This window comes from Emiliania huxleyi (genome assembly GCF_000372725.1).
Source record: "Emiliania huxleyi CCMP1516 chromosome Unknown EMIHUscaffold_134, whole genome shotgun sequence".
Classification (NCBI taxonomy): Eukaryota; Haptophyta; order Isochrysidales; family Noelaerhabdaceae; genus Emiliania; species Emiliania huxleyi.
The window spans coordinates 83,111-95,694 of NW_005201249.1; the positions used below are offsets into that span (position 1 = coordinate 83,111).

The 12,584-nt window shown below is 64.7% G+C and overlaps 5 protein-coding genes across 5 annotated transcripts in view; 4 read left to right on the forward strand and 1 right to left on the reverse strand.

The window, feature by feature from the left end:
• Positions 1 to 2,039, forward strand: part of EMIHUDRAFT_467240 (ubiquinone biosynthesis protein) — a gene marked incomplete at its 3' end in the record, with an annotated part of 4,117 nt that extends 2,078 nt beyond the window's left edge. The window contains exons 4-8 of the mRNA XM_005788511.1: positions 544 to 629; positions 703 to 837; positions 1,082 to 1,205; positions 1,340 to 1,420; positions 1,492 to 2,039. Of these exons, the coding sequence (XP_005788568.1) occupies positions 544 to 629; positions 703 to 837; positions 1,082 to 1,205; positions 1,340 to 1,420; positions 1,492 to 2,039 (974 nt within the window). The remainder of the gene's footprint in view (positions 1 to 543; positions 630 to 702; positions 838 to 1,081; positions 1,206 to 1,339; positions 1,421 to 1,491) is intronic.
• Positions 2,040 to 4,184: 2,145 nt separating this feature from the next.
• On the forward strand, positions 4,185 to 5,132 carry EMIHUDRAFT_226708 (hypothetical protein; the record flags this gene model as incomplete). Its single annotated transcript, XM_005788512.1, has 3 exons — positions 4,185 to 4,452; positions 4,527 to 4,857; positions 4,943 to 5,132. 3 exons carry the CDS (start codon positions 4,185 to 4,187, stop codon positions 5,130 to 5,132), a joined length of 789 nt encoding a protein of 262 aa, XP_005788569.1.
• Positions 5,133 to 6,006: 874 nt separating this feature from the next.
• On the forward strand, positions 6,007 to 7,470 carry EMIHUDRAFT_226709 (hypothetical protein; the record flags this gene model as incomplete). Its single annotated transcript, XM_005788513.1, has 3 exons — positions 6,007 to 6,950; positions 7,018 to 7,056; positions 7,125 to 7,470. The coding sequence occupies 3 exons, from the start codon at positions 6,007 to 6,009 to the stop codon at positions 7,468 to 7,470; spliced, it is 1,329 nt and encodes a 442-aa protein (XP_005788570.1).
• A 250-nt stretch (positions 7,471 to 7,720) lies between these two features.
• EMIHUDRAFT_455141 (hypothetical protein) lies at positions 7,721 to 8,567 on the forward strand (the record flags this gene model as incomplete). The annotated part of the gene is made up of 4 exons (XM_005788514.1): positions 7,721 to 7,996; positions 8,068 to 8,127; positions 8,204 to 8,371; positions 8,511 to 8,567. The coding sequence occupies exons 1-4, from the start codon at positions 7,973 to 7,975 to the stop codon at positions 8,565 to 8,567; spliced, it is 309 nt and encodes a 102-aa protein (XP_005788571.1). The 5' UTR covers positions 7,721 to 7,972.
• Positions 8,568 to 8,886: 319 nt separating this feature from the next.
• Positions 8,887 to 10,053, reverse strand: EMIHUDRAFT_226711 (hypothetical protein; the record flags this gene model as incomplete). Its single annotated transcript, XM_005788515.1, has 3 exons — positions 8,887 to 9,060; positions 9,136 to 9,208; positions 9,284 to 10,053. The coding sequence occupies 3 exons, from the start codon at positions 10,051 to 10,053 to the stop codon at positions 8,887 to 8,889; spliced, it is 1,017 nt and encodes a 338-aa protein (XP_005788572.1).
• Between the last annotated feature and the right edge of the window lie 2,531 nt (positions 10,054 to 12,584).

Here is a 12,584-nt window from a genome sequence, read left to right on the forward strand (position 1 = left end):
TGAAATGGTTCATGAACTGGTTCGGTGAACTCGCTCGCGGTTCGTTCGTTAGGTTTCGGAGTTCGCTGTGGACGGCATCACCTTGGTTCGCTGCATCGGGTTCGGTCGTTCGCCCTTGGGCGCCGAAACCTCGTGCCTCGAATTAGTTCGTGAACTAGAGCCTTTTATTTTTATATTCCCCCACCGACCCTTTTCACACCCGCAGGCCGAGGAATACCAGGGATGTTTGTCTGAATGCGAACGAACCGCGAACGAAAGAAATGTTTTATTTTGTTGGGTCTGCAGGCCCGCCTGTAGTCCCTGGTTGCCTACTAGAGACCTAGTACGCCTGGATGCCTCGGGGAGCCCCAGCCCGGATCAGTCTAGTAGGCAGTTCAGATACGCACGGGATCCAGGCAGCACAGGGGGTCAGAGATAACAGCTCAGGCAGCAGCATTGGGACTCCTAGTCGTCGGAGAGCACGGGCTGCGGGAAGCAGTGGTCACATGTGGACAAATCTCGGCACATCTCCCCACATCTCCCCACATCTCCGCCACGCGGCAGGCGCCAAGCTCGACGACCCCGCCGCGCTGCTCGCGGCCGGCGTCCAGCCTGCAGAGGTGGCGCCGCTGCTGACGGCTACTTTCTCGGCGGGCGGCGGTGAGGCGCGGAGAGGGCACACGCGCGGCACGACTGCGAACGTCTGGGCGCGGCTGCGGGTAGGCGATGGTCTTCGAGCACGGGTTTGTGCACTGTGACCCGCACGCGGGCAACCTGCTGGCGAGGCGAATGCCGCAGGCTGGGGCGAGAGACGGGCGGGGCGGTGGCGGCGGCGGCGGCGGCGGCGGCGCCCAGCTGGCGCACCGCTCGCGGCCCTCCCGCAGCCACACACACACGCGCGCGCGCGCGCGCGCGCGCACGCACACACACTCACTCACTCACGCGCGCGCCCCACGCGCGCACACACGCGCCCTCGGCCCACCGCAATCACCGCAATCGTGTCACGCTGCTCGACCACGGCCGCGCCCGAGACGATGTCGGGCCGACGTCGGGCTGATGTCGAGCTGATGTCGAGATTGGGCGAGGGCAGTGCTGCTCGTAGGTGCTGCTTGACCACGGCCTGTACCGCCGCCTGAGCGAGGACTACCGCCTCGCATACGCGCAGCTGTGGTGCGCGCTGCTAGCGCAGGACGACGCCGCGGGCCGCGCCGCCGCAAGCGCGCTCGGTGCGCCTTCCGCCGAGACGGAGCCGAGATTGACGGGCGATTGAGCCGGGGTTGGGCCGAGATAAGGCCGAGATTGAGGCGAGATTGAGCCGAGATTGAGCCGAGACCGAGCCGTCCGCGACTCGGCCCCGCAGGCGTGCCGCCCGACGACTACGAGACCCTCGCCATCGCGCTCACCTTCCGACCGCCCGGCTCACGTGCTCCCCTCGGCTCGGGCGCGCCGGCTGCACAGCGGGGCGTCTCTCGGCCGCTCCCCGCCCACCTCTCGGCCGCGTTTCGGCGCTAGGCATGTCGGCGACGGAGCGGCGCGCGATCCGCGAGCGATACGCCAGCGTTGGGCCAGCTGAGGCGGACGGCATGCCACGCTGCGCCTCGGCGCTATCTCGGCTCGACCTCGGCTCGACCTCGGCTCAGTCTCGACTCAATCTCGGCCAGGTGAACGCGTTTCTCGGCCGCCTCCCGCGCGACATGCTCTTCGTGATGCGGACGTGGGGCCTCGTCCGCTCGCTCAACCGCGCGTTGGGCGGCACCACTCGCCAGCGATTCGTCACCATGGCAACGTACGCGACGCGAGGCGCGCACCGGCGCCGCCCGTCCGCTCGCGCCGAGCCTGCGGCCGCGGGCGCGGCGTGGCTGCCCGGGCAGCTGCTCCGCGCATGCGCTGCGTGCCGCCGCCGCACCGCGCTCTGGCTCGCGGCGTGGCGCGTGTGGAGCGCGGTGCTCCGCTTCCGAGCGCGTGTGGCGTTCGAGGGGCTGGCCGCGAGGCTTGCGCTTGGCGAGGGAGGAGGTGCGGTCGAGGGGCTGCTCGCGCCGGGCGCGAAACAGTTTGGCTAGAGAGGGGCGTTGTAGTACGCTCGGTGTATAATTGCGCGCGCCGCAGCTTTGCCGCCGCGAGGAATAAAAACTACACGTGTCTTGGACACATACATCACGAGATATTCCACAAAATAGAATTAGACAATTCCGCGGCCGGCGCACGGAGACACACACCGCGACGCGCGGACCGGACCGCGGACCCGACGCATACTACTAACTCGACGCGCAGACGCGTCACCTGTCGACTTGCAGGGCCGGGCGGCGGCCAAGGTTTGCCGCTGCGCTCGCGCAAGCGCCGTAGAGGGCGAGCGTGCCGCAAATGTACACGAGGTAGAGGGCGAGGTGGAGGGACTGCTGCCACTGCTCAGTGAGCGTTCGATAGTCGCTGTTCGGCCTGAGGGGAGGAGAGGGCGGCGTGAGGCTAGCAGCTGGCGACAGCAAAGGCAGCATGTGTTCTTGTGGGTGTGTTCCAGCATCTCCGTCACATCCCCCCTCCCTCTCTCGCTGGCAGGACGCACGAGGAGATCATCGCGCGGTACACGCGCAGCACCAGGCAGGAGAGCAGGCCGAAGATCTGAGTCACGAGCGAGCCTGCCATCGGAGCTTAGAGACTGGGAGAGACATGGGACAGTGTGCGTGCGGGAACCGCTTTATGCGATACCCTTGTACGACAGCAGCGCATCGACGGTCGAGACTCGCGCCGCTGCAGCCGACGCCACCACGCTGGCCGTGATTGCGAACACCATCAGTCGCAGGAGGAACTGCGGGAGCACGGAGGCGGGTGAGGACTTTCAGGGGCAGACAGCCGGCGAGGGCATATACACGTGATCAGAGCGGCGCGGTGGTCGCAGCAATGACAGTGCAGCAATGGTGCGCGTCTGCAGATGGTGCGTGGTGCCTGCAGCACAAGGAGCGCGAGCTCAGTAGGCTGGCTCGCGCCGGGCGAGTCCACCGCATTGCCAAAGGCGCAGATGGCCGAGTCGAGCACCAGCAGCAGGTACACGCCCGAGACGCTCGAGGCGTAGAAGTCGACCTTCATGACGGTCGTTTCAACGTTCACCCATGGCGGGGTTCCCACAGCGAGGTGTGGGGGCGCTCAGGCTCGTTGTAGGTCTATTGTTGGCAAATCAAGACACATAGCTCACACAGAATCACAGCGGGAGGAAAGCGGCGATCACGACTCTCACAGTGATTTCTTCCAGAGATGGTGCGGGGGTACGGGTGTTCCAGGGGGTACGACACGCACCGACCCTTCACGACCCGAAAGGCTGTCTTGTGGTCGGCCGTGAAAGATTTTTTCCTTTTTGGATGGTTCTTAAAGAAAATTCTTTTCCCATTCTTTTCCCGAGCACTTTCCGACGACGCCTTCTGTGAGGAGGACGGCATCTGTGAGGGCGACGGCTTGTACCCGGTGTAAAAGAAAGAAAGAAAACAGACAACCCAAGGGAGGGATGGGAGAACGGCACGCCGCCACCACACAGGGATTTTAAGGAGAGGGGTGTGGTGCGCTAGCCGTCGCCCACCCTAGGGAGTCTGCCTCTTCCTATCTCATGTACCCGGTGTAAGAATTTAAACAAAAGAACTCTCTAAGAAAGAAAGAAAGAAAACAGACACGCCAAACGAGGGATGGGACGAGGACAGGGTCCCCACCTGCACGAGCAGGATTTTGGAAGAACGATCAGGGGGACAGGTGGGGCTCTCCTGCTCCTGACAAGGGACACGACAGGCTCGCAGCGCGGTGCGCGGTGGACTCCCACATCCACTGGCGGTCTCATCTCAGTCTAGCGACCTGCCTCCAGCTTGTCGCTGGCAGTCTCTCCTACCACAGGCACACTGACACAGGGGTGGCAGGGGCGGCGGCACGAGTCGTATGTACCCGGTGTCGTGCGAGGGAGTTTTGTTCTAAAATTCTTTCCCGTGGTGTACCTGTGTTAGTGCCAGTGCGCGCCAGTCCCGTGCCCAGTGTTGTGCGAGGGAGTTTTGTTGTAAAATTCTTTTCCCGAGCGTGTACCTGTGTTAGTGCCAGTGCGCGCCAGTCCCGTGCCCATTGTTGCTGGAGTTTTCCCAAATTCTTTTTGTGAGAGGGGCCTGTATTGCCAGAATTCTTTTCCCGAGGACTGCCTCCATCATCCAGCTGCCTGACGTGCATCCAAGCGTGCATGTATGCACGCCCTCTTCACGCTCGCGCTCGCTCTCGCATCGCCTCAGATCACCTCCAGGGCAGAGCTTCGCATCGCCATCGGCGACTCGCCTCCACAGACGCTGTCGCTAGGCCTGTACGGCACCGCGGCGCCTGAATCTGTGGCGCTCTTTGAAGGGCTTTGTCGAGGCATCTCGGACGCGGGTCGGCCGCCCAAAACGCTCACCTACGCTGGGTCGAGCATCTCCCGGATCGAGCGCGACAGAATCATCGTTGGAGGCTCGCTCTCTGGTGCAGCTCTCGTTTGCTGCGTCTGTATGAGTCCGCAGGGGTCGCCGCAGCCTCGTCCACGTCTACGACTGTAGGCGGCAACGGCCGCAAGGTGGATCGCGAGATCGACGCCACCGGCTACGTCCGCACCGAGACACTCAGCCGCGCCGACGCCTTTGCCAACGACGACTCCAACGCCCTGCCACATGACCGCGCTGGCTTGCTGTCGATGCGCCGTGGCGGCCGCGCCTTTGAGTTCGGGCTGACGCCGTGCGCCAACCGTGCGCTCGACGCGACGCGCATCGTGGTTGGGGAGGTGCTGGGCGAGGCGGACGGCGGCGCGGGCCTCAGGCTCCTCTCGACGCTCAATGACTTGCCTGCGCGGCAGCCGTCCGCGGTGAGCGAGCTGGGTGGCGTCGCCGCGCTGTACGGCCTGCGGCGCCGCCTCATGCCTCGGGCCTCGCCGCTCGCGCGTGCCACGACCAGCGAGGCTGCCACGCAATTCCTGTAGGCTCGGCCTCGGGCTCGGCTTCGCTGGCTTGGTGGGCCAGGGCTTGCGGCTGGCCCGACGGGAGGCCCTCGCGGCGGCGGGCTTGGGGACGGCGGCCGCCTCCTTTGTGGGGACCGACCCGAGGGAGGGGAGGGACTTGGCGTACCGCCCGCTGACAAAAGTGAGGATCGTGAGCGCGAGCGTCCTCTGAGGAAAAGCGAAACGACAAAGAATCAAAGAAAGATGATTGGCCTGTTGGAAGAAGAAAAAGAAAAATAAGGTCAGAAATCGCCGACAGGCAAACCGCGGAGTGCTTACTTTTTTACTGTGCGAGTTCTTTTTGTTGAATACTTTTTTTACCCATTGTTCGGATCCGAACAGTTGACAACGGACGTCCCATGGCCCGACGCATCGCGCGCTATGGCGGACAGTGCGCAAAAGGCCCGACAAGCCCAACAGGCACACGAGGCCGCTGCCAATGGCCAGGTCTATGCGCTCCGCGTCCTCGCCGAGCAGTGCGGCAGCGAGGCGCTGATGGCTGCGGATGCGTGGGGCGACACGCCAGCGCACTGGGCCGCTTTCAATGGCCATGTCGACGTGCTCCGCTTCCTCGCCGAGCAGTGCGGCAGCGAGGTGCTGACGGCTGCGGCTGCGAATGGCCGCACGCCAGCGCACTGGGCCGCTAAATATGGCCATGTCGACGCGCTCCGCTTCCTCGCCGAGCAGTGCGGCAGACAGGCGCTGACGGCTGCGGCTGCGGACGGCGATACGCCTGCGCGACTTGCCGCTAGATCTGGTCACGTCGACGTTCTCTGCTTCCTCGACGAGTCAGCGAAAGCGGCAGTGACGGCTAAGATGGCTATTCTGGTAAGAAAGGGCGGCGAGCTGGGCACCTGGGGCCAGAAGCAGCCCGGCTTCTACAGCCTCTCCATCCTGTACGACGCCGCCGAGAAGCAGGCATGCCGGAGAAGAGCGACGCATAGCACCGCGCACCTCTCCTCTCCTCGGCGGGTTGCCCGCCTCATGCGCGCGTGCCGTCCACTGCGAGGCCATCGCCGCGCCGCAGCCGCTACGCGGGCGGCAACATGCGGCAGTGGTCCGCCGGCAAGGACGAGGGCTCGAAGCTCGCCGCAGCGCAGCGCATCGCGGAGGCTGTCCGCTTCCTCCATTCAAACGGCCTGATTCACCGCGACCTCAAGCCGGAGAACATCGTCTTCGACAGCGCTGCGGCCGACGCGGCGCCTGCGCTGTGCGACTTTGACTTGAGCCGAAGCGCGAACCTCTCGTCTCACACGACGACGCGCATTGGCACACCGTTGTACGTGCCGCCCTTTGCCCCAGAGCAGCTGCGCCCGACGTTCAAGTCGGACATCTTCTCGCTCGGGGTGACGCTCTTCGACGCGCTGCTGTGCGGAGCCGGTGGCCTCCCCAAGACGGGCACCGGCGAGCTCGACCTCGAGCGAATGCGCGGCGGCTCATCCGGCCCGTGCGAGCTCACCCTGGCGTACCCCGGAGGAGGAGAGGACCTAGCGGCGCTCCTACGGCAGATGCTCTCGCCGGAGCAGCAAGACCGGCCGACAGCGGCGGAGGTGGCAGACCGGCTGAGTGCGCAGCTCAACCAGCGGACCTGTCTCTTGTGCCACTGCCCCTACCCTCGCGATGAGGGCCTCGTGTGCCCTGTCGCCGGCGCCGCGCACTTTACCTGCGACGGCTGCATGGCGGCGCACGTGGCGCAGGCCGACTCGCTTGGCGGGGACGCGTTCGACCGGATCGTTTGCTGCGACAAGCGATACACCGGCTGCACCGGCAGCTTCTCTTGGCAGGAGGTGATGGGGCACGTGGACGCGCTCTCTGCCGAGACGCTCCGCAAGCACCTCAGAGACGCGGTGGCGGTCCAGCAGCGCGAGGCGATCGAGGCCGAGTTCAAGCAGCGCGAGGCGGAGAGGGAGGCGCGGTCAGAGGTGGAGAGGAAGGCGCTCAAGGCGAGGCGCCATATCGAGGAGGACATCATGGCGCTCAAGTGTCCTCGGTGCGGGCAGTGTTTCGGCGCATTCGAGGGGTGCGCTGCGCTCACTTGCTCGCGCGCGACCTGCAAGGCGGGCTATAGAGGGCACCTTGGATACCGGGTACAGTATGTGATCACGAGTGAGGAGTACACAACGTAGGCGGGCTTCTGTGCTTTTTGCCTCGAGGACTGCGGCAGGGACGCGCATCAGCACGTGCCAGTCTGCAGCCTCAACCCGAGTCGCTCTCACTACATCGACGTTGCGGACTGGAAGCGCATCGTAGATGGCGAGCGGGGCCGCAAGCTGGAGGAGTACTGGCGCGGCTTGGCCGTCGAGGTGCAGGAGAAGCTCGCGATAGATGGCTGCGTGCGGCAGATCTTGCGAGAGCTTCGCCTCGGGCGCCTCGGTGCCACGAGCCGCTTCGCAGCAGGCCTCGTGCAGCTGCGCGGTATGGGCTTCTCGGACGAGCGAAAGATGCGCACGATGCTCGACACGTACGAAGGGAACGTTGAAAGGGCTGCCGAAGCATTGGCTTCCGCATGACGTGCGATCGTATAGAGTATGTCGAGAACGAAATCGCTGTTTTTGTGCGTGTCGTTTTTTTGTCGTCTTGGCGGCGAGCACTTGGAGCACTTGGAGTGCAGTCGGCAACCGCCCGAACGATAAAGAATCAAAAGGTCGTTGGCAAGAATAAAGAAAAAGAAAAACAAGGGCAATCGCCGCTGAGCCGCCCCGGCCGGCGAGCGAAGCTGCAAGCTCCACACGCCCGTAGTAGCCAGATGCAGGACTTGTTGCGTTGGATGATTCACGACACCTTCTCGATCTCGCAGAACTCTGCCTGAATCGCATCTCTGAGCTCTGCGACACACGGCGAGACCAAGCGCACTTTGCGTCGGCCTGCCGCGCCCTTCGGGAAACAACGCCGCGGCAAGCCCTCGTCATCTCCGGGCCGGACTTTACCCTCAGAGGGCCGCAAGGCGGCCACTGGGCGCCGGAGGCTTACTTTCAAACACCTGCGCTCCCCGCCGCGCTGGCGGGTCTGAAGATGAGCCTCGTTTGGAAGGACCAGGTTGTGGCCCTGCGCCAGCCGAGTGCACCCTACTCATCCAAACCAGGGATCAGCCTTCCATCAATCGCTAGGGCTGGGGCAATCGCAAAGGCACCATCGTGGTCAGGCTCATGCGCAGGCGACGGCTGCCAGTGGAGATCACCTCCCACTGAAACGACCATGTGAGTGTGTGAGTGTGTGCGGCATGTCAGGCCGCCGCGCGACGAGGTAGAGGCGGTGGTGGCAGAGGACACCTCCCTCTTCGGCGTGGCACCACACGCGTGGGAAGACGGCCTGGTCGAGCTCGACGCCGCGCACCCGATCGTCTCGCAGGCGGAGGCTGGCGACACGCTCTCCTTTTTGCGAAACGCAGGCCCCCTCCTCGCCCCCCCAAGGGTCTTTGAGAGGCCAAGCCGAGAAGCGTTGCTTTTGTCGCGAGCATTGTGCATCGCCTGTAGGCGGCGGCGGCGGCCACTCCCTCTCGGTCAAGTCGTTTCGTGTCGAGCTCGCCCTGCGCCCTGGCGCCATTGGGTAGGAGATGGGTAAAAAGGAGCCGCCGGGCCAAGATATGCTTATGCAAGAACGCACATGACACCACACATTGTGTATGTGTCTGATCCACTTTCTGATCCTCAGAGAGACCCCTCGGACAGCCACACCGGGCGACGCACCGCAGCACAGACACACGGAGTGTCAAAGTCAATCACATGCACAAACAACGTTTCCTGACTATTTCCTGCGGTGTTCCACGCCGTCGCACCTGACGAAATCTTTATACACCGTACATGAACGATGTGTCATATTGCAATCGATTTTTCGGATGAGGGATAAGCATACTCCAAGGCGGCAAAAGAACGAAGCTGAAGAGTAAAACACCCGCGAGAGTCGCGCCGGCCGCGAACGCGCTCTCGTCACGCCGCCTCTTCTGGCTCCGCGCTGGCGCCGCCGGCCAGCGATGCCTCGTAGTACCGGCGGCGGGCGGGGTCGATCCCGCAGAGGGAGGTGAGCGCCGCTTCCCGCTCGGCCGCCTCCGCCTCCGTCGCAGCGCCCGCCTCGCCAAGCAGCGCGAGCGCGTGTGCGAGCGCCTACCACGACGCACAGTCCATCACGCTAAGCGACCCTCCGACTCAAGGCCGTGCGAGGTCGTGTGCTGAGCGGACCGCGAGGGGCCACTTTGCGTCCGGCTCGACGTCTCTCAGCTCGCGCAGCACCTCCGCCTCGCCGCGCAGCAGGCTCGCCCACTCTGCGACGGAGGAGGCGTCCTCCCTCGCCTGCCCGCCCCCGCCCCCGCCACTGCCACCGCCGCACCCGCCGCCGGTTGGCCGCAGGCGGGAGAGGACCCAGCGGTGGTAGAACCAGGCGGACTGGTCCTCGGGCGCCGTGAAGAAGGCGTTGCGCAGCAGCTCGAGCTCCGCCAGTAGAGCAGCGCGCAGCGCCCCCGACGCTGCGGCGGTGGCGGCGGGGTCGGCCGCCGCGTGCATCGCGGGCAGCAGCTTTGACCGGTAGTGCCACGCGGAGTAATTTGAGAAGTTGGCCTCGACCTTCTGGGTGGTGAAGCGCAGCTCCGCCTCGGCGGTCACCTTGGACAGCTGCACGACAAAGCGGCGGTGCGTCCAGCAGTGAAAGTTCCGCTCATCGAGGCTAAGGAGCTTGGTGGTCAGCTTGAGCTCGCGCGCGTAGGCCCAGCCGCAGCCGCCCCAGGTGAGCACCCAGGTGCGATGGTACCACACCGGGTACGACTTTGGGTTCGCGCCGAGGCACGCCTGTGTCAGCGCAAGCTCCGCCTCGCAAGCCGCCCGCACGGCGCCTGCCGGTTCGGCGGCGGCGTCGGGCGGCACCGAGGCGCCGTGGAGGGACTGCAGACACTCGCGCCGGAAGTTCCAGATCGGCGCCATGTCAGGGTTCACCTCGAGCACCCTGGCGGCCGCCTCGAGTGACGCCGCATCCCAGAGGCCGGCTGCGCGGCGCGCAAAGGCGGCGCGCGAGAGCGCGGAGTAGCTGGCGGCGCGCTGGACGTTCTCGAGCCGCTTGGCCGCAGCTTGCTCCGCGGACAGGTGCTTCTTCTTGACGTTGTGCATTTATGGGACTGCGGCCTTGTCGCAGTCGAGAGAGGACACGTCGAACAAGAAACCGCTTCGATTCTGGCAGTGAGCATCTACAAAGCGCACAGCGTCGCTACTCCCAGATCATTCATCATGCAGCATGGCTCGGCTTTTGGAATGCGTTGCAGCTACCGGGCGTGGCTAGGCGGGAGGCGGTGCGCTTCATCGCCGTCAGCCAGTACCAGGCGGGCGCCTTCCTCAACGCCGTCCCCTCGCGCCGCGACTTTCGTATCCCGACGTGGGCGCTGCGCATCGCCGTCCAGCGGCGCCTCGGGCTACCACTTGACGAGGCGCTCGCGCGGGGCGCGCCGACCTGCTCGGCGCGCGGCGGCAAGGTGCAGGACCCACTGGGCGACGCGGCCAGCAACATCGGCCGCCTCGGGCACTGCGGCCGCCACAACAGCCTCCTCGCCGCCCTGGCCAAGGTCATGCGGAGCGTGTGGGGCATGCTCGTCGAGGTGGAGCCGCGGGACCACCTCGGCTACTCTAACGACTACCGGCCCGACGTCTCGGTGGCGGGCGCCGGCCGCTCGCGCTCGCGCCTCGTCGGCGACGTCAAGTTCAAGGACTCGCTCTCCTCCAACCCGGAGGACGTCGGCCAGCGAGGCGCTTTCGTCGGCCTCGGCAACACCGAGCCCGGCACGAGCGCGGACGTCTTCGGCCTCGAGCAGCGCGGCGCTGTCGGGGACGGCGACTTCAGGCCGAGCGACGGCGGCGGCTATGTGGCGTACAAGAAGGCGGACTACGCGCACGCCCTCTCGCGCTCGGACACCGACGTGCAGATGTACCTGTTCGAAACCTTCGGCGGGTGGTGCAACGCGGTCAAACGGCTGTTCTACCAGATGAAGGACAAGGTGCGCAACAAGCTCTCGAAGCGGCAGCACGAGGACGAGGCGAGCTGGCGGGCGGCGCCGTCCTCCGGCAACTGAGCGCCTCCTACACGGTGGGCGTGTGGGGATACAGCACAGACCCGGACGACGTGAACAGCGCGATCAATCTGGTGCAGAGCGGTGTGACCTTTGTCAACACAGACATGCCGCACAAGTTTATGGCGGCGGCAGCGGCGTAGAAGCAGGAGGGTCGGCGCGCACGGTGGCGTGCGGGTGCTCCTCGCACTACGCGCGTTTGCTTGCGTGCCGTGCACGAGGTGTGATCGTGGCCACCTGTAGCTTGGGTGTAGTGAGACATAGACATCGTGGGTTTCACAGACGGCGTGTGCAGAGCTGCGTGACGAGATTGACGTGTGAGTGTCAGTTCTCCCGGGTCGTCTCGCGCGAGACATCATAGCCAACATATAGACACATTTCGCGCCGAAAACAGAGAGACCACAGGAGATACAGTACCGCCCCCGCGCTCTCGGTCTCGCGTCTCGGGGAGGCGTCGCGTCTCAGCTCTCACACCTTGCGCGCATGAGATGTCACATGATGGAGCACATTACTCAGATGTAATTCGTCGATCGGCCGTCCTCTTCACACATCTCATTGAGATTGTTATTCAAATTCCATGTTCACAGCAATTGTCTCCCCTTTTTTTTCACCACCTGAGATCCCGAATTTCAGCCCTGCAATTATGACCCCAACTGACCTGACCTGACCTGCCGTACTGCCCTGCCCGCGTACTGCCGCACAACTGCCCTGCCCTGCCCTGCCCGATCCCCTACCTGCCCCGGGTGTGAAACCCACACTGCCCTGCCCTGCCCTTCCCACACTGCCGAGGTGTGAATAGCCGGCCGCTCCCGAGGTCTCGAACAAACTTCTCCATAGCGTATATGTACATGATTGGCGCTGGCGCCTGCTGTTGACAAGTGGGATCATCTGGCTTCCGGAACACCTCCGCGAAGCTGCCCCCAGCAGGCGTTTGTTTGACCAAAATCCAAATCTCCCTACTCCAGTTGAGGCTGCCCTCGGACCCGAGAATCGTACGAACTGCGATTGCGTCCGATCGGACGTCCCTGTCCATCTGCATCTCGTTCCTATATTCGACGTTCTTGCTCATATGCGTTTTCGGGTTCCGATTCGTTTCCGATTCGTTTCCAGTTCCCCCTCCCTGACGAAATTCTTGCCCTCTCCTTTTTACATACATATATTCAATGTCACGAAAGAGAGCGAGCAGACAGCAGCGCAGTCGACTGGATGGCAGCACATGCCCCGCGCGATGCTGTCGCTCCGCCATTGAGCGTCTCAGTGGTGCGGGCCGTGATAGGGAGGGGCCCCGATGTATGCGCCTAGCTGGCCGCCGCCGTCGCAGCGGCACTTGAGCGCCACAGACAGCTCGTGCGCGCGCGTGAGCGACTCGATCTCTTCGGGCGTGAACTCCTCGAGGTCGCGAGACGAGTGCCGCCCGCGCCGTAGCGACGGAGGCGCCGCCGCCACAGCCTCCGCCGGCAGCGGCAGCATCGACGCGTCGAGGGCGTCGGGTCGCCACACGGCGTGCTGCACGTGGCAGCGCCTCCGGTAGCGGAGGCAGCAGGGGCACACGGCGGCGTGGCGCCCCGCGGGCATGTGCCT